At 42.0% G+C, this 21,032-nt stretch overlaps 2 protein-coding genes across 5 annotated transcripts in view; one reads left to right on the plus strand and one right to left on the minus strand.

Moving 5' to 3' along the window:
- Nucleotides 1–10,840, minus strand: part of LOC119185208 (uncharacterized) — a 72,746-nt gene extending 61,906 nt beyond the window's left edge. For 2 of the 3 annotated variants that reach the window (XM_075871481.1, XM_075871479.1), the window contains exon 1: nt 10,773–10,840. The gene's annotated coding sequence lies outside the window, so the exon portion shown is untranslated. Of the gene's footprint in view, nt 1–3,758; nt 3,783–10,772 lie in introns of those variants that run through there. The other variant, XM_075871480.1, reaches the window with a different exon arrangement.
- Nucleotides 10,841–13,087: 2,247 nt separating this feature from the next.
- On the plus strand, nt 13,088–20,207 carry LOC119187912 (uncharacterized). Of its 2 annotated transcripts, none has more exons than XM_075871482.1 (6): nt 13,088–13,224; nt 13,355–13,597; nt 13,937–13,976; nt 16,428–16,754; nt 18,417–18,701; nt 19,506–20,207. In XM_075871482.1, coding segments are annotated over exons 2-6 (888 nt in total). In that variant the 5' UTR covers nt 13,088–13,224; nt 13,355–13,363; the 3' UTR covers nt 19,508–20,207. The 2 variants fall into 2 exon arrangements, with proteins under 2 accessions (XP_075727597.1, XP_075727598.1); XM_075871483.1 differs by having other exon boundaries at nt 18,417–18,490.
- Nucleotides 20,208–21,032: the final 825 nt, after the last annotated feature.

The raw sequence follows: 21,032 nt of genomic DNA on the forward strand, positions 1-21,032 counted from the left end.
GATCTCAGAAACCTTACGTAACGACACAGTATAGACAGAGTAGAGAATAGACAAGTTGGACGTTCGCAATAAAAGCAACACAATAAGACACAACAACAACAATGACAACAATAATATAATAATAATCATACACTCATATCATTATCACGTGGCCGAATTATCTGGCCACATTGAAGCAAAGCTAGTGTCCGGGTGTCCATCAACCTCTATACGCGAGTGTGTAATTGCACATTTTGGTCGGTACATGTACCGGCATGCTTATAGCATAAGTAAATGCACCACAGTGTTAGTGTTGAAAAGACAAGTTCGCAAGCAGTTTTAATTATCACGTGGTTGCGCCACGGAGGGCTGTTTACATAATGTAGAGTTTGGGTGAGGCATCACGCCTGCCCGTGTTCGCAATAATTGTGTCGTTCCACTTGTATTCGCAAGGTATTATTTAAGCTACTTCTGGCAAGTTACGTGCGACCCTAACTAAATAATGACACACCCACACAATATAGAAGGTTTGTGAATTCGGCAGCCTACGTTAAAGGTTGCAATAAAGCTCCAGCTTTTCAGTACATGGTTCATTAAACGTATATCATGTGTGAGCAAGTTGCACCTTTCTTAACGTATGCCTGTTAAGTGTGTATAATGTGAGATTTATTTGACGCTTGAAAATAGTACACCAAATAAATCGTTCACTAGTGCACGCATAAAATTTTCGATAAGCTTAATATCTGCACAGCCAAGAACGTTATATGTAGCCAATAGAAACACAAGATGCAATTTCACAAAAAATTCGTACAGGTTCCATCTTGAATTCAAGCACATAAATGCGTGCGAATTGCATTCGCATAAGTTGTTGTTTTTTTTTGTTTTCGAAGATACTCCCTTAAACATCGCACTGCCCATGATATTATGCAAAATGACAGCTGAAAGCAATCACATATGGAGGTAAACAACATTACCTGAACTTTTGTTGAATAAAGAGAGCGTATCAAAACAATCCAATAATCCTTCAAAACAATCCAATAATCAGCAATTTTGTTCACCGATGTGCAAGCTAAAAATACAGTGATATTGCCATTTCTCGCTGCCACTCCAAACTATGCAATATTGTGAACAATATAAGTTGCAAGCATGTCGTTTTCACATAATACTATATAGGATTGCTTGATCATAACGGCGAGGTTCGAGAGCTTCAATACATTTTCTGACCTGACGCGATCGCATTCCTTGTACACATGTCTGTTTTAGTATACATTAATTAAGTCGTAATAATTGCAAGGTATTGTTGCAAGCCTGAATTCCACATGACTGCATGCATAGTTGCAACTATCACGTACACAAAGCTGACCAAATTTTTTGTTTGTTTATTGCAATGCAATAACAATATATGTACTTATCACTCTTGTTGTTGTAGAAAATAAGCAGGTCACCTTTCTGAACGGCATGTTATATTTTGACAATCCACATAATAGTTTGCAAACGTGATGATATATATATATATATATATATATATATATATATATATATATATATATATATATATATATATATATATATATATATATATATATATATATATATATACACACATGGTTCACCCCATACAAGGGAGCACTTCCACATATAGGGATCTACTTGTTATGTTATATATGATGTGGCCATGCCTTATAAGGCCGGATTTGATTCTTTATATGGACTAACCGCGGCACATATGACTGTATATAACACCTTATTTGAATCGACTCCGCCAAATATACATCCATATATGGTAAATGGAAGCCACATATGCTGACATATATGCTTATGTGTGGCCAGATATAACCTATATACGTTGCCATATATGGCATTTCCGTAAGGGATACAGGGTACGTGTGTTTGTGAAGCCTAAAAGCTACTTTCACAGTGTTTCCAAATATAGCAAGTTCTTTTCACTATTTTTACAAGCAGAGGCGTGCTCGTGTGGTTGAACATCCGCTTGCCACGCAAACGACCCAGGTTAAATCCCCACTCGGACCCAAACAAGCCTGCTTTGGTCCCCACTCTGCTCCCGGGTTTTTTATCATTTAGTTATTTTGTTTTCATCGTTCTCGTAGATACGGTCATGCATAGGGTGATGATTTTTCGCTCACAACTGACGACGCCAACGCCAACACCGGAATCTCTGCGAAACGAGCTCTTTAACGCTCTCGCGTTAAAAATCACATCTGCATGAAGTGCATGATGATGAGAGGGGTGTAGCTTCGGAATGTTTCATTGGTAAACGGTGAATTGTTCATCCATTTATCCGTCTATCTGTATTTCAGTTTCTTTAGACAGACATACAGACAGACAGACAGAAAGATAGATAGATAGATAGATAGATAGATAGATAGATAGATAGATAGATAGATAGATAGATAGATAGATAGATAGATAGATAGATAGATAGATAGATAGATAGATAGATAGATAGATAGATAGATAGATAGATAGATAGATAGATAGATAGATAGATAGATAGATAGATAGATAGATAGATAGATAGATAGATAGATAGATAGATAGATAGATAGATAGATAGATAGATAGATAGATAGATAGATAGATAGATAGATAGATAGATAGATAGATAGATAGATAGATAGATAGATAGATAGATAGATAGATAGATAGATAGATAGATAGATAGACGCCGAAATGCTTGAATAATGTGAGAAATGCTGTGCAAATAAAAACGGACATCAGCAGCAAAGATCCAACGAAAGCAAATAATCAATGGCAAGGTCTCAGCAGGAATTAAACCTGCTGCATTCTGCCTATCAATCAAGTATTCTAGAAAAGAACCACGTGCTCCCTCGGAAGTGTTTGTTTTTACGAATCTAAATTTCCTCAAAAGTTTATTGTTGCAGTGGTGGCTTGTTACTCTCATAACAATTAGATAGTCTTTAAGCTAAAGAGCATCTAATATTAGACATTATGCATGCGAGCAATGCGTCTACAGTTGCCACAGTATTGTTCATATAGAGGACATGAGAACACATTTATACAATTTGCGAAGCTTGTCAGTTAACGAAAACGGCTGAATGAGCATTTTGAATGGCGGCACCATTGAAAACTCTTTAATACAGAATTTGTAGTGCTTAACCAGAGATAACAAATTTTCATTCTCTAACTATGTTGCAGTTGTGGCTCCAAGATTGGAGCGCCTGCATGCAATGCGGGAAGTGCAGGGTTCGATTCGCACTGCTTACTGCTTCTAATCCACTGGTTTTTTCCATTGGGTAGATGAATACGCCGACAAGTTGTTCGGTTCCAAATAGGTACTCATCTGGTTAGGTGGTTTATAAGTGCACCTTAATCAACCGCAATTTTTTGGTGAAATAGATGAGGATCTGGAGGCAGAGGACTGCTGCTGGCGGATAACTACTTGTTCCGGCCTGGTGCTCGGCAGAACGAAGTACATTGTAACTTGGGTGGGTCTCCACTTATTAGAAAATCGGTGACATAAGTCCACCGGATCTCACATTAAGGTCATTTGTTTATTACTGATGATAGCGTTTTTTTTCAAAACCTCAAGAACTTCAAAAAAAGTGGACCAACTTCTTCCAAACAAGCAAATAACTCCTCGCAATGGGCCAGCTTCAGCGAAATAATAAAGAATTTCTCAATCGATCAGTGTTAGTTCATCTATAACATATGGCATGTCACCATCATAAATTACCGCTAATTGTATGCAAAGCGTCCCGAAATATGGCTACCTCGAAATTAAAAAAAAACTCGCTTACCTCATGTCCTTACACTGGAGACATACTCTAACTGCAACTGCGCATTTATATACTAACCACGAACTTGGTGTAGTAATGAACTTTTCACGTTTAATGGCAAAAAGTACTAAACGCTCAAAAATGTCAACACAAGATCATTGACTCGCTATCTCACAAGGCCGCTGACTCCACACAAGGCCACTGACTCAGGAAAACGGTGATAATAGTGCACAGCATAGCCATGTGTAGTATAGAGAAACGAATGAAAAGGAAGATAGTGGAGATGTGAGATCGAGGAAGAAAAAAGAAAGGAAGCGGCAGGCTTTATATAGCATGCCTAATGATAATTCATGTGTGTTAACACATATATTTGGCAACACTTTAAATGATAATTGACGAAGTTTTTCCAAGGTAACGTTTATGTGCAGCCTCAGCACACGCTGATCTCTAGAGTTTGTAGCCTAGACTTTACAACCACGTAACCTTCATTTCCGGCGTGTAACTTGGACAACTACATGTGGCGTGAACAATATTGCATGAGCGGAAGTGCGTCACAAATTTAAATTTTGCAGCGTATGTAGCAGAGTCACTAGGTTATTCTAGAACCTTGACAAATCACAACGTGCGTTCCATTGACTGCTTATAGGCGAACGACGTTTAGACCATCGTGATTAAGTAAGATTTTCGAACCCTTCTTAGAGAGCAGACTTGATTAATTGAGACCAAGCCATGTTTCTCTCTCTAATCTAGCGAAAATAAGCAGATGTGTTCACAAGCACGGCTTTGTAGCACTTTAAAATTATTCAGAACGTGAAAAACGCAACATAGGCAGAATACTCTAAACTTGCAAAGTGGACCAACTGTTAACTCCCGGTGAGTTCATATTTTTATACTGCCTATTTTAGGCATATGTTTAAGAACTTCACACGATCAAGCCACTAAGTTATAGGTAACAAAGAACTCTATGGTTAAAAATTAGTACAAATTTTAGAAAATAACCTTTGAAACCAGATATTCATGACGGGCACTTTTTCTAGCATAAAAAAGCTATGTGCAAGGTCAGTGATTGAAGGCAGCAAGTTCAATGAACCTATGTATGAACCAATGAACCTATGTATATTTATTCAAATACAGACATTAGCTTTTGCTGACATTGAGTGAATAAAAAATAAACAAATCTCTTTAAACAACCGCGTACAAAAAGGAATGCAAAACACCTAATAAACTGCAAAGAACCTAAAAAAACGGGCAAGCTCCCAAAGAAACAGCGCCAACCTGCAACTCGCCTTCTCGCGTCACACAGGCACCTTTTTCTCCATTCCCTACGAAGCCTTCAGTATTATTAGCGCCGGTGGCATCTTGCACATTGTAATGTTTTCAGAAATGAAGGTAAATCTACCAACTGCACGTCGTGGTATAGCACGTTTTCATTCGTCCGTTTCATCATCATCCCTCGTCAAACATAACAACCTTTTTTGGTCACACCTCTCTAGCCTGAACGACCACCCTGCACACAGCAAGTATTAGCCGTCATCGCTAGCGTACAACACACAGTTGTGACATCCGTCAGAAGCACAAATTCAGAAAACACCGGAAAACTGACTGCCGATTCCGCCGAAATTGTCAAGTCTGTAGCTCTCCCCAAGCAGCGACGCTTTCGTCAATGCCCCCTGCGCGCTCCTGGAGCCGCCTCGCGGTTTACGTGGTCACATAGCAAGCCCTCCCCATCGCATTACGCATCCGCAGTGGAGCAGCCAGCGCCAAGTCACTGCCACAGGCGGGAGCCCAAACATCCGCCACGTGATGTTTGCCCGAAGTGTTGCGTGCCGAGTGCTTGTGATGAAAGGACCACGCTGCCACCGGTGTAATTATGGCCATGCATGCATTTTAGTTTTTGGCACTGGCGTTTAGACATTGCTGCAAGGTATGGGACAGACTGCGCTTCTCTTCACTTTGTGCGCCAATGTAAGACGTAGCAAAAGCCAAATATCGATCATTTTTGCTGCTTTTTAAGGTTTCTGCAGTTAGTGTAAACTTTATATTTTATCTACAATATAATAGTCATTTTTAACACTGTTGTGTACTTCCATATCTTTAATCATTAACACTTATCACTCCTCAGTGCATGTTATGCCTTTTTCGTGTAGTATGTCTTTCTTATATAATGTTTCTCGTATCATATTTTGATATTTCTCGTATCATATTTCTCGTATCATATTGTTAATGCTTTGAAACATAGAAGAGTAACTTGTGGTTTCCATGAAAATCATGTGCACGTTGTTCAAACCGCATGAGTAGAGAGCATATTTGATGATTTTCGAGGAAGCGATGTGACTGTGAAGACATTTCAGAAACACTTAAGCATGCAACGAACCTGTAAAAAAAGTAAAATGATTTTGAATGTACTACCCCGCACAACTATATGAACCAGCTGATACAATTTACAAGAGAAGCGATAATGTATGCCTATCTAGTTTGTGATTTTACCTACCGAGAACAAAGGTATTCTAACAATACCCCATCTCAATATGTCGCTGTGCTCTGCACTTCTGCTTCACAATGATTTGTACACTGCATTCGTTTTGATAATTAAGTTAAGTACAGTGCTCTCGCTTCCCGGAGAGAACTTTACGTGCTGATACATTCACATATTCTCCAGCCTCGTAGTATTGAGTAGCCTCAGTGTCTGATTGTACACCTGATAACTTAAAATATACCTTGAACCTGATAGCTTTAACCTGATAACTTGAACCTGATAGCTTGAACGATGTCAGTGTATTAAACTGCTGCTGTGCTGTTTCTTGTGCTCACTAGCTGCAGCTAAAGTTCCCTTCGTAAACACACCGGCTTCTTAGAATGAAGTGGTCTTCATGTCAAACTGTAAACGCAATCATTCAAATGCTTCTCCTGATTCAGCTGAAGCTCACCTGCTTTCCCCCTTGTCTTGCTTTACTAGTTCTTGCTTCCACAAAGAGTACCTATTCTTGCAACCGACTGGCGTCAGAACCAAACTGAATATGTGATGGGCAGCCAGACATGTTCGTTTTTTGGCCAGGGCCTCTTCTCCCCCAATTTTTGCTTTTGGTTTGTAGCCTACGTGAGTCTTCAAAGCCCAGCGCACCTAGCGCCTCTGACTGATTTTCATAACGTTCATTTTTGTTTTCATTCTCCTACTTCTGATACCGAAAACGCACTGAAGTTTCGCAACCACACGTGGGTTGTGCTGTGCGTTCAAAACTAGAGCAAAATTAGAGCTGAAGTATGGTGCCCTGAAAAATGCAGCTTACTTTATTCAAAGTGATTCATTTCGACCAGACGAAGATCCGGTGCTTTGCCGGCACCCTGGAGCTTTAAAAACCAAAACGTTGAGTGTACCATAACTGTGAACAATATAGCAACCGAAACAGCTGGAAATGACCCGTGACTGCACGAAAACGTCCCTCTCAAGCCGTTCAGCTTCAAATACATTCCATCATCCACGTAGGTTGCTACTTTCCGGTCTCTGGTCATGCTGCAGTTCCGCTAGCGAAATACCGGCAGTTTATTGCCACCTTCGGTGAAAACATTGAGCAATCCAATGCTACAGCCGCTATCACGCGATAAACGATAGTGTCAAACACCGGACACAATGACCCTTCGTTCTCCTACGGGCCGATGAGGCATGGCGGAAGCATCGGCCTGCAAAACCATGGACACGCACCAACAACAATAATGAGCTTTCACAAATTGGTGCGTGACAAAACAGTATGATTACAAGGCACGGCCTTAGGTCCCCACATGAATTTCGACCACCCGAGGCTCTTTAACACACATTTCAACCGAAATACACGGATGTTCTTGCCATTCACATCTTTAAAATAGTGACTGCTGAAGTCGTGTTCAGGCATTAAACAGGGCTCCTCGTTGTGACACCTTATCTGTTTGGGTGCCACTGTGGATCTTGGGAAGCTTGGCGAGAAGCAATATTAGTATGGAAGGGTGACATGGTTTGATGAACATGACTTACTGGCCATCTTATCGGAAATGTGTCAATTCCTTTGTGTATGTCGTCAAACAATTGCCACCAGACACGTGTGGCACATACTTGTATATCACGAGTGGGTATTTGCCACAGGTGTGCGGGTATCTTCCTCAGGTAATCAATAGTTTGCGTGTACCCAGGAACGGCGAGAATAAACGTTCGCAATTTTAACGCGAGAGCGTTACGAAAAAAAATAACATCAGCAGCGTTCACCCGACGAATGCAAATGCTGAATATCGGCACGAATCGAACCCGGACATTCAGCGCGGCACTCAATTATTTTACCCCTGAGCCATGCCAGGTCTCGATGCTTTGTTAATAGATACTACCTAAGTGCAACGCTGGTGAAACGTCAACTGTGGTTGCAGCGCAGGCTATCCAATTTTATATACATTACGTACGTAATCTTACAATGTAGCCGTCATGTCGGGTGAACGTTTATTGTAGTTGAGCGTCATCTACTGAAGTTGATTTATCTAGCAGTGTCCAGGGTTACCATCCTCACGAGCGCAAGTGCTACATATCAGCTTACCAGTTTTGATGTTCTGATATTATAACGTTGCTTTTGCAGTCGTTACGAATGTTCAATTGACCGCTTATATGAAACACTTGTCTGTGTGAATACCTTTAGTATTTATAGTTACTTTCATTTTGTGAGTTTTCGCTAATTACTATACAACACAATCACCCTACATCAGCACGCTTCACATAACGTTGATTAACAAGGTACTTAGATCTGCCGATTCTTTCAATTACACATCAGTAACTACTTCGGGCGTAAACAGGACGCTCTAAATTGTTATAGAGGTTTTCAACACAACCCTCATCAGCACGGTCTTAAACGAGGACGAGCTTTATGAGTGAAGTCCAAATCAGCTTCGTTTTTATTCACTCTGTAGAAATGAACATCGTGTTATTTTTAATACTGTAACTAAAGCGTCAATTAATTACCTCTTCTTTACCACGAATCCGTTTTGTCAAAGTTGGTCTTGACCTATTTATTTAGGTATACTACCCTGCAAGTCAGCTAATCCTCCGGGCCTACGCGTTGGGGGAGCTTGTAGATGAAGACAAAGGTGTGCACCGGCTGATCAATGTGGTACAATGGATAGGCCGATCATGGTAACTATATACGTGGCCTCGGCTATCAGCTATGGTCACGATCTGGTTTTTAGTAGTTCAACTGCAACTAATATCGAAGGGTAGTGTGCTACTTATTCCTAAGCATACTTATGCACACAACAAGAGCTTCGAAACGAAATTGAACAGCCCGTGCCTCTAAAGACTACTGTTATAATAGTTTCCGTCACTTTTCTTGAATTGATGTACTCCTGCAGTCAGTGCAACAACAAACAGATCGAAGAAGATGCCAGTGATTTGAAGACACCACAAATTTCTCCATCACGCTTGGTATGACGCTGTGTTCTATTGTACCCAATAGAACGCAGCGTATAGCGAGCGACGAATAATACCTTTTCGAACTGTTAGCTCGTTCTAATTGGGGGAAAGGCAAATGCGTTTCAGAGAGTGAGTTCGCAGCTGCAATGGCACTGTGTGCTAACGCTATTTGTCGGAGCAGCGCATGGAAGCTTTGGATTTGAAAAATGACGGCTGGAACACAAGTATGCTCTTGCGCAAAAAACATATAAAAGGCTCCTTGTTCCACAAACTCGACAGGCTGGACTTTAACCTTTTTCACGCATGGATTAATGAATGCGGTCTTGATGTCATCCATGTAACCAACGTAACTCTCACCACCGCGCTGTTCAGTGCGCACTTTTCTTCAAATGATGCATCTGAATACTTATCTGAATGCTATCTTGCAAGCGCATCAAGTTTTTAAATGCGAAGCATTTCTTAGCGAACTTCGGCGAAGTTGAGCATATCTATCTATCTATCTATCTATCTATCTATCTATCTATCTATCTATCTATCTATCTATCTATCTATCTATCTATCTATCTAGCCGCCTACAACATTTAGCTCTCCTGGCCGTTTTGATAATGGTATCAATACCAAACTTGGTATGATATAACTGGACTGTATGAAAAACGTAATTTACTAGTCATATCATGTAAATCATAACATGGACGCCATGAATGTCATGATTTAAGTGTCATGGTGCTGCAGCTCTTGCAATGGTTTCGTTCACATGGCATGTTGCGAAATTGGTATGGTATGGCATGATTGCATGGCGCACACAAGCGACAGACTTTTACATGAAAATCATGCCATGAGTGTCATGTAGCAACACGACTACATTCCATGCTCGTGATGTGCTCGCGGCGGTTTCGCTAGCGACACAGATACCAGATTTGGTATTACAGTACGTCAATGGATGACGGAAATATGTGATTGTTGCAAACATGATAAACATGAGATGCGTGTCATTTACCAACATGACAACATGCCACGTTCATGATGCGCTGGCGGCCGTTTCGCTAACTTCACTTTTACCAAACTTGGTATTATGGGACGTGAATGGATGACGAATGTATAATACTAGTGCAAACATGACAAATATGAGATGCGTGTCATGTAACAACATGACTGCATGCTACACTCATGATGTACTCGCAGCCGTATCGCAAGCTTCACACGTACCGAACTCAGTATTACGTGATGCGAACGGACGACATATACGTAAGTGACACATCCAACCATGATAATCACGACATGCGTGTCATGTCGTGGAACAACTTGCCTGCCTTCGCCATGCACCACTCCGACCCACATGTATTCAAGACCATGCTTGAATCGTTAATATGTTGTTAATTATGCCCATCCCTCATGTAATACCCCGACTGGGGCCTTTGAGGTATACTAAATAAATAAATAAATAAAAATGTAACAACATGAGTACATGCCACACTGATTATACGCTCGCGGCCGCTTCGCTAGCTTACCATATGCCAAATTTGGTATTTCGTGACGCCAATGGATGATGAAAGTATGTGACTGGTGTAAACATGATACTCATGAGATTCGTGTGATTTGAGAACATGACTACATACCACAGTCAAGGCGCCAATACATTTCGACGTGATGCGGTGCTTGTGCCCGCCGGCGTTGCCGCGCCAGGCACCCGTCCTGCCATATACTCGCAGGCGCACGCCACGCTGCATTGCTTTGACGCATGCGCGTTTCAGTGCGTCTGGCGTCCCTTCGTCACAAGGAGACGCAGTGTTGTCTGGGTAACGCATCGGCGCGAATTGCAACATGACGCGTTTCGCACCAGTTGCCGTCGGGCCGTGCCAACGGATGCTGGTTGCGCCTGGCGTCAGACTATCGAGTGCTCGCGTTTTGATAACGTAGTGCCGCTGTGCCCAGCGCGCGCGCGCGTTAGCGCTACATTGGGGTATATTGGGCCCTTCATGATGCGCTCGCGGCCGTTTTGTTAGCTCCACATATACCAAATTTTGTGTTACGTGACGTCATTGGATGACGATATATATGACTGGTGCAAACATGATAATCCTGGCACGCATGTCATGTAAGAACATGACAGCATACCACGCTCATTGCGTGCTCACGGCCGTTTCGCTAGCTCCACATATACTAAATTTAGTATCACGTGACTTGAATAGGTGACGAAGGTAAACGACACATTCAAACATGAAAATAATGACACGGAAGTCAAGTACGGCATCATTTCCTTCCACCTCATAAATTTGCGCTGGTTTTAAAGTGACATATCAACATTTCTCCTTCGTGCTTCGTATATCATCGATTCCCACTGTACGTGGGATCTGCCTATTTTTCTTCGAGGTATTGAATAGTAATCAAATGTACGAAACTTTAGCAAGCTTTAAGACTACGGGACGTCGTAGTGATAGGTCACGTGTATTTGCTTTACTCACTGAAGCGCTCCTGTATTTAAAGCCTTGCAGTCTGGGATTTCACGTTGCCGCTTGGCGGTGAAGCAGATGGTGGCGTGCAGTGACCGGAACGTCAAAGAGATAGCTGCTTGCGTTGGTCCTGGCTACGATGCTAGAAGCTATGTGTGGGTGTCGACGTTCAGATGTGGTTATGGAGGTTTGGGAGAGAGATTCGAGCAACCTACACCAGCTGTCACGTGATTACTGGTGTAGATTGCTGGAACAAAGCTGTCAGACTGCAATATATGAACGAAAGATTCAAGTTAGAGATTTCGAGGTTTGGTCCACCTGGCTTCACATCGTTGGTTCTTACCAGTGCGCCGGAACTCGAAAACAACGCTCCATAGGTTCAAGCGACACACCAGGTCGTGATGTAAAGACGGCTGGTTTTTCTCATGCGCACAAGATTTTCCAAAATATGAAAGGAAGCTGGCTTGAAGGCTTTACGTTTTAGTACAATTATGCGACGACGAGGGGGGTAAGGTTATCTAGTAGCTTCTTGTAGATTGGTGCCCGCATTTCGACGCAAATATTCCAGCCGTCATGCCAAAATAAGCACGCAATGTAAGCCTTGCGTTGTATTGTGGGCATTTTTTATGATTGTTTCATAGAGTTATATAGACTATACACTGGTCAAACGGGCCATTGCCCTAATAATCATCTAAGAAGTGTTTATTATCAAATAAAGGTGGTGTGCCCTTTCTAGTGTGCTTGGTATAGCTGCGCACTGCTTGTAGACCCTCGTGCGATGTAAAGAAGCAGAAAAACGGTTAGACGTGAAGTGCTTGAAGCGTTTTTCGTAAAGGAGGATGGGGATGAATATATTAGTGAATATTTAATGTTTCTACTAAAGTGAGTGAAGTGAAATTACATGCTCTGTGTGGCCACATTTATGAAAATATATATATTTGGGTTGAGTCGAGGAACTTACCTACCAAAAAACTATGATGTCGTGTACTTCGTTCTTCTTTTTTTATTCTCAGTTTGGGTCAAATGTTTTTCGTTCGGCTTTGCACCAACTTTACCCACGTAATACTCTGCTAAAGTCGTACGTTCAATGGTGTTAAGAGACAGTGACTTGTGTCGTCATTTTACGCAGTGTGTAATGATTCATCATTCCAAGCTGTGGCGACGTGAGCAGCTAGGAAGTTCAGTCATCTATTTGATAGCTTTCCACTGGAATTAACAAACAAAAGATGCTGCAGTGAATCAGTCACATTTATATTATGAGTGCGCTATCAAGCAGAAGCGACTAAGGCTGTCTGAGTTAGCGCTGCAATAATTTGTTGACTATACGTGTCGAACATGCAGCAATCACGGAGGCGTTGTCTGTTATCTCCTTCCAGGAAACAGATAATGCACAGTGGTTACGCATACCGATAGACACGCTAAAAACAAACGCTGCAGTCAGTATTTAATGAGAATATACTAGACTGTGATCAGTTGAGGATCGAAGAGCCACTGGCGTTCATACACCTGCCTTGTCAGTTTGTCAGAGTTGGTTTCCTCTAAAGCTTCCCATATTTATTAAAACCACTGAATTTTTTTATGCTTACAGGCAGCAGTGTCCTCTACATAATACATTAAGGTAATTTATTTTTGCTATTAACTCATCACCTTTACAATCAAAACACCTTAACCAGCCTGACATGTATATCGCCATTCGCTGCCTGTGAAACTGCACTCTTATTGAATCCAAGGTGTATGTCTTACAATAGCTGCTTGATATGAAGAGAGAACAACCAAGGTTGCCGGTCCGTTATCACCATGAAGAAGGTGAAATAATCTTGTCCGGAGTTGAACCTGGTCAGCGTATTCCAGTTCACGAAGAGCTGCCTCAAAGGAGCAGAAAACAACGGTGTCATGGAACGCGCATTTGGAAGATATTTCTGCCTATATCGGTCGTCCTGATTGTTGCGGGGACCGTGCTGGCAATGTTTCTCTTTGGGTGCTTCGAAAAGGTGAGCAAGTTTCTGTTTCTGTTTTTAAGCATTTTTCTGCAAAATAGTTAGACCAGAAAAATGTAACGTATGCAATGCTTAAAGGAAGCATGTAGAAGTATTTAACGCGCGAAACATAGACTAAACATAGGCTAGCGTTAAAATGCATGACATCACTTGACTGCTTTCATGTAAATCAGTATAAGTTTGCGTAAACTTGAAAAGTCAAGCATCAATTCAGACTTCATTAAAGTCCCTTGCATGTTCTGACAATACGATAAGGCCGCATGTATTAACTAATACGTACACGTAATTGCGCCTTGACCGGAATGTCACAAGTGTGTCTAATGTTTCCTTTAGATCAACATTCCTCGTGGACTCAACAAAAGCGCGGACGTGGGTGAGTTATCTCTATGCCTTTGTTGAGCACTGAGTGTCTTATCAAGAGGCGTGAACAAGGAAAATATGGGCTCTTAGTGTTTGCGTTACCTCCGCAGGCACTTCGGCTACGTTATCGTATCGTGCTACCGGGCAATGTCGTATCTACTATCATTTTTGTTAGTGTTCATATTTAACACGCATTTTTAGGTGCCATAGTCCACCAAAACTTGACTGGCGCATTTGAACTGTGAACGTGATGTTCAAAGTTGTACACTAACAGACAAAAAGTAGAACAAAATGTTCTGCTACCGGGAATCAAGCCCACGACTCCACACTCCACAGCGCGTGACGCGAAACGACTCGAGCACAATTAGGGCTTACGTTGCTCGGCATACTAATGGTGAGCTATGTCCTTGCTCATATTACCACTGGTGGTACGCAAAGCTCGGAGGCACGTTGCCACCAGCGAGATGCCACAAACAAAGCCCTTTAAAGGTCGTCACCGAGCTCGTTGCGATGCCTGCACGCCCCCAACTGTACTTCGCCCTAAAGGCATGGTTACCCGTGTGCATGCGTTTTTCTCGGTTTGGATGTCTTGGTTTTTACGCTGCAGTTACAGAGTGCACGAACGCCACTTCGCTCACAGCAGAAGCCACCTGTACCAAAGGAGCATGCTCCTCAAACACACAGAAGTAAACATTGTGGCAGTTGTTACGTTGCGCTTTCGTGTGTGTAGTCTTTTCGTGCGCCATATATGCTCGAGTAGCTCGTTTGTATTATCACGTTGCTTGCAATCTTTCACATGGCATTCTAATTTTTTGCTGTCGCATCTATTGCTTCACCCTCGCAGGGAAACAATGCACAATAAACGCTCAACTTACTCTGTGATGAAACCTTTCATTTTTAGATGCGGAGCATCTTATACTCGCGCCTTGTAGTGCGCCGTCCGCGCCGTCCGCACCGCTTCTCAAACATTCGACAGCTGACGCGCGCGCATGCGCCGTCGCGCCGTCGCCCACTCTTCCACCATCTGTGCATCCCTTCCTCCTCTACACACCGCGCGCGCTTCACTCCTCCACCATCTGTGCACCCTTCCTCCTCTACACACCGCGTTCGACATCTACAATTCTCCTGATTCTCCAGTGGACGCGCATGTGGCGTCGCGCTTCGAGAACATTCAACAGCTGACAGTGCATGCGCCGTCGTGCTGTATATATACTCAAGGTCGGCGCTCGCTCGCTCAGTTGCCGCTCGTCGGTTGGTTTGTACGGCGCGTCGACGTCCAAGGTCGCGGTGAAATGAATTCCAACGAATCCACAAACACAATGATCGACGTCCCTTCGACCAGCGCCGCCCTTTCGCATACGTGTGTACGTGTTCACTCATTTAACACCCCCTCCTACAACCACGTTAACCAATTTAGCCATCGACCCAAGTAAGTCGCAATTTAACACCCCATTTCACAGCCACGTTAACCAATTTAGCCATCGACCCAAGTAAGTCGCACTTTAACACCCCGTTAACCAATTATATGGTCCGCATCCTCCCCAGTGTTCCCCCGAGGGAAGCTGCGGGCAATTTTTTGTGCAGCTTTTTTCTATAACAAAGAATGAGGCATGTTTTTTCTTTCGTCCCTAAAACTATGGGACGCAGTCTTATTTTGGTCACAAATGGTTTTCTTCTCAGAGCATCATTTGAAGAGATCAATAAGTTTTCTAAGCTTTCACGTGACGAATTCCTGCTACAATTGTAAGGTATACCGTAGCAGATTGTTTGGGTATTTTGGACCGTCGGAAAATCTATGCCTTCACCATAGTATGACACCCGCGGCAGCAATACAACTCCCGGTCCTCCGACTAGCTGCCGAGCACTTTAACCAGAGTACTACCACATCGGCTAAGGGAAGTAGTCAGCAATGATCACAATATGAAAAAGCAACGATCTACTCAATGCTGTAAATGTTTCTCACTTCAACGTACTGAAGTGCACACTGACTTCAAAAGTTCTTAAAAGTCAAAAACATTTGGCTTTGTGTTGTTACTACTGCGATATTTTGGTTGACATTGAAAACTTTAGTCGACAACTTGAAGGAGCAAGCATGACAAGTGATCAAACGCTAAGAGATTGGCATATTTTGCTGCCTTGTAATAAAGTGCTCTCTTGAGTGTCATTCGTAATTCCATATCACTACCTGTTGCTCCAATTAGCTCGGCAATGTCAGTGTTCCTTAAAGAACTCCATAAGAAAAAATTACCCGCACTACGCATCTACGGCTTGCATCATATTTGTGTTGTTGTCTTGGCGCGAAACATGACAACAATGGTAAATACTGTTCCTCTGTCTCTGCAGCCGTTTTTACGTTGATGTTCTGGCATAAGTGTTGTCAAAAATATATTTGAGGAAATATAGAGATATCGTGCCGACTGTTGTTTACGAAAGATGGTTTTCTAATGATCTCTTCATGTTTCAGCCTTACCAGAAGTGGAGAACCTAACTGTCACCGCCATCGCCGATGATTACTTCACGCTGTCTTGGAAACCACCACTGGGCTCCTTTCACAGCTACGTTGTTCAAGTCGTTCTAGAAAATATTGACGAGATCAATGATACTAAACCCAAAGAGCAGACCGTCGGGTCGTGCCTGCCAGTGAACTTTATGAACGAGGACCAGACTAGTATTACCTGCAACAACGTCTCGGCTTGCAGCAACGTGACTGTGACCGTGCACACGCAGAACAATGAAACGCGTCCACGCAAGTCGCCGGGGGTTTCAGTACCTGTGTTTCTTCATGGCGGAGGTAATCACTGAACTTATTTCTACATGAGTGAAGTTTTTGTAAACGAGCGTTAATGTCTCTCTATAAGAATGCAGTCGATAGTTTCACTCCAGTCATAGCATTCGCAAACTAATGGACGAAAAAGGATGTGGCCCCTATAGGGTGTGGTGGAAGGTAAAGAACCGATCGTGCCGATTTTCGGAGTCCAATACTCAGCCGTGTCTTACAATCATGCTGCGCTTTTTGGTACGTGAAACTCCGCTTCTCTTTTTCGTAGTTCACATGTAGGCTATTTTTCATAATAATGACAGCGTAGCCAGCTCGTCCGTGTATTGCCTAACTTTGCTTTCCTCTACTTTCTTCTCCTCCTCTCGTGGTAGTGACGTCTTTATTATTCTTGAACCAGTTTTTATTCTCGCTGATCCAAAACTTTATCCCTATGAACTAGGGCAGCATTGGTATTGAAGACTCATTGTTCAAACTTATTGGTTGGATTGGTAATCAATCAGCACCTGATAATATATCATCCTAGACAGAAAATTTCTCCAAAGAATTTTCACACTAGATTTTCATGGATTCCCATTGCACTGGAAAGAGATAACGAAGTGTTTTTTCTGGTAGTAGTTGGCTGAATAACCGCTTATAATAATACTGTCTATCATATATTATCTTTAAATATGAAATTACGTGACGAGTTAGTCAATTTCAAATTGAGTTTTTAAAGTCATAGTACTAACGTGAGAATTTTGATTGCGTGCCGCTGTTAGATGCATTACGTACTATTACTGCATGCGTGTAGGGAACGTATTTTTACATATGCTGTTCCTCTTTGAAGAAGAACACGTGAACTTGCGTAATGTAGTGTACTAGAATTAAATAGCCACGACTCATTATACATCATATTGATTTTTTTATATACCGGGAGGCAATTTACAGATACCTAACGTCCATGGGTGCACACAAAATTTTATCTGGAGAGGGTTTAAATACCCTTTATGTACGTTCATATGTGTGTTTATATTATTTCGCTTTTTACAAGAGCGTGAAATCGGAAATTTGTGGGTTGGTTCATCCCCCTCCACCCTTGCAATTTACTTTCTAGGGTTGTTCGGGCTCTGTACACTTTCTTGAGTCAGTTTTTATTTTTTCATCACACAACTTGCCGAGGAATCAGTGAATATGTCTTTATTGTTCAGTACTGCTTCTAAATCTAAAGCTTCACCAAATACTTTTTTTATTGATTACGAAGATTGACTGTACCACTTTGTCTTGTTCACTCTATTTGTCACTAGAAAAATCAAATAGTGGCCAGAAGTGCACAAAGGTAATGTGTGAGAAGAGCACTTTTTGGAAGAAAATTGAATCGTTGTGCGTTGTTTAGAGTTGCAGAAGGAGCCAAACATTCAACAGTAACGCAACGTGGATATGGCTGGTACGTTATTACTCGGTCGTTCAATGAGATAAAATGATGGGAAGTTAGTGTTCTTCGACGCGCACACCCACAGCAGTGTCAACCATCTCGTGCGCTCAACATTCCTGGATACAGATACATGTGTATTTCCCTCACTGGTGCATAAAAAAGTACAGCAACTTTTTCTCACATTTATAGACTTGCGTTCACTTTTCGCCATTGCACTTCCATCCGTCTGACTTCATTTTTGTATGTTTTTGTTGTTTTGCTAGCCCCTGATGAATTCAGCATTCATCGACTCTATTATGACTTCACATCAGTGGGTATCTTGATCGACGCGTCAAACGTAAGTAGCTGCCAACTAGGTGCATGCTACGTGCAGCTACAAGACGCAGCATCAAGAGGGGAAAAACTGCAGTGCGTTGCAGCCTCTAAAACTCAACGTCTTGTCTATCTGAGAGGCCTCCAAACCGGAAAGCCTTACAAATACAGAGTGTCTTTGCAAAACCCGTATAACTTGAAGGAAGCCACGAGAGACGTCATAGTGATAGCTCAATGTAAGTACAGCTTTCATGTAAGAGTTCGTGTTTTTCAACCAACACATTTGATCCGTGCAATTTGTCGTGATTGCCCGTGCCTTCAATGCTATCTGTATTGAATTTCAGCCTTTACATGAGCTAACCTATCGACTTTTATATTCTGCAACTTTAATTAACGCCCAGTGTATTTGGAAAGCTGCGTGTCTTCCTGGGGTAGTACAGAAATCAGCGACGATTTTGTTTAATTAGTTATTATTGAAAAACAACTCTCACTACAAGTAGTAGAGCCTGAAACCCATGTATAGGGTGGCATTTTATGACGAATGACAATGTAAATGCAGAGGAAGCTCTCTAAGCTGTGGCAATGAGCACAAACTCATTTCTCTTGTTTGTTGCCCTCATGTATTAGGAGCTGCGCATGTACACTTACCATATTTATTTCTCTTCTGTGCACTTGCTTACGAGATTGCACCTATGCCAAAGCTAGTTAGCAGTATACCGACCTGAAAAAAATGAAAATATTTCTAGTTTAATGTGCCTAAAGTTTCTTAAGATACATGTAGTAGGAGGCAACGTCGTATTATATTGTAAAGCTCTGTTTCAATATTTGTATTACGTAATCTGCACAAGCCAATTTACATTCCAAACAGAAGCACAAGTTTGTACGTGGTGCTGTGCCTGTAGCTCTCTATCACAAGCGTACACCAGCAGTACAGCGCAGCGAGTCACCGGATAATATCTACCCTACACCATGCGTTTGCAACGCTTGCCTTGTCAACAATACACTGACACTTGTTTTCTAATTTTATGTGCATTTTACAGAACACAAATGGTCTCCCAAGTCTTCCACTGCAAATATGAAAAAAAAGATCAACAGAACAACAGCGGTCGCATTTCATCGTGAAAAAAAGTGCTTCATTATTCCTCGGCTTGTGTGGGCTTACAACATCCGAATCAACACCACAAAAAAACCACATGACCAAGAATCGCCTCACGTCTATGCTAAACGATGCCAGCGCACCAGCTGCCCCGCCACGGTGGTCTCGTGGCTAAGGTACTCGGCTGCTGACGCGCAAGTCGCGGGATTGAATGCCGGCTGTGGCTGCTGCATTTCCGATGGAGGCGGAAATGTTGTAGGCCCGTGTGCTCAGATTTGGGAGCACGTTAAAGAACCCCAGGTGATCTAAATTTCCGAAGCCTCCCCCCCCCCCCTATTGCGTCTCTCATAATCATATGATGGTTTTGGGACGTTAAACTGCACATATCAATCATCAATCAGCGCACCAGCTGTGTTCCTTTTCTTCGTATTTCATAGAATTCTTGAAAAAACAAAGCTGTCAACCAATACAGCCCAAAAACTTTAGGTATGATTCCAAGACAGTGGGAAAGGCGAAGACAAAGACTAAGTTTCAAGCACATTTAACTTTTCATACTGACTTGAGCGTCACCTGAAAAGAAATGTAATATTTACACACGTATATTCTAATATATAACATCTACATAAATAAAATGCTTTCAATTTAGTGTGTTTTGTCTTTTGAAGCGTTTTTCGCTTGCAAATATATACCCTCTTTTCCACTACTAGGCAATGTGTCAGTGTATCAGAAGTGTTTTTGTGCATGGTATATGAAAATCGAGCAAGTTTAGGGGTTCGAAAAAGCATTCTGGGTTCCAGCTCTGAAGAATTTTTAGAATTTGAAGCAAGGAAAGCTATTATTCACGACCAGTTTTTGTTTTATCAAATATTTCATAATGTTTGTCTCATTTGTTTTCGAAATATCTTTTTTTGAGCATGTGGCTACGTGAGTTGAGTGTCACAAAATAATCTTTGTTTGTACGCCTTGAACGTATAGGCAAGTGTTTTGATGTTGACTTCTTCAAGATGTATTCTAGTTAGTTCTCAGTATTTCTTCTGACGAAAGCTTCGGTATACATTACTCATCCTGCTTTTCGTCGTTCACTCAAATTTTTGCTCACCTTGAAGAGCGATGTCGATTTCAAAGCGATGTCGCATGAGACAAACATTACGCTGGACGTCATTGGTCGAGCAAAACGTTGAGGCCAATCCTATTTTTGGCAACCATGAGCAAGGTTAGAAAACCTAGATGAAAGCTAAGCTAAGCTAGAATTCTCCTCTTCATCGTCTTACTCATTGCTTGCTTCGACACTTCAATTTTCCCCTTCGCCATTATCCTTATCTTTTCGATTCCATTCACACTTGCACTCTCCCTCAACTTCACCCTTACTCTTGTCCTTTGTCTCACCCTTTTCAAACTGTGACAGCTGCAGTTTTGTTGGAGGCGAAAATTCTGTGGGCCCGTGTTCTCAGAATAGGGTGCACGTTTGAGA

The sequence above is a fragment of the Rhipicephalus microplus genome, chromosome 8, assembly GCF_043290135.1.
Source record: "Rhipicephalus microplus isolate Deutch F79 chromosome 8, USDA_Rmic, whole genome shotgun sequence".
Lineage (NCBI taxonomy): Eukaryota > Metazoa > Arthropoda > Arachnida > Ixodida > Ixodidae > Rhipicephalus > Rhipicephalus microplus.

What these genes read in the sequence shown, in the direction of transcription:
- LOC119187912 (XM_075871482.1), top strand. Translation starts at nt 13,364, where the DNA reads ATGAAGAGAGAACAACCAAGGTTGCCGGTCCGTTATCACCATGAAGAA. An exon ending in CAACAAAAGCGCGGACGTGG is followed by an intron (nt 13,977 to 16,427) that starts GTGAGTTATCTC and finishes TTCATGTTTCAG; the next exon opens with CCTTACCAGAAGTGGAGAAC. An exon ending in TGTGTTTCTTCATGGCGGAG is followed by an intron (nt 16,755 to 18,416) that starts GTAATCACTGAA and finishes TTGTTTTGCTAG; the next exon opens with CCCCTGATGAATTCAGCATT.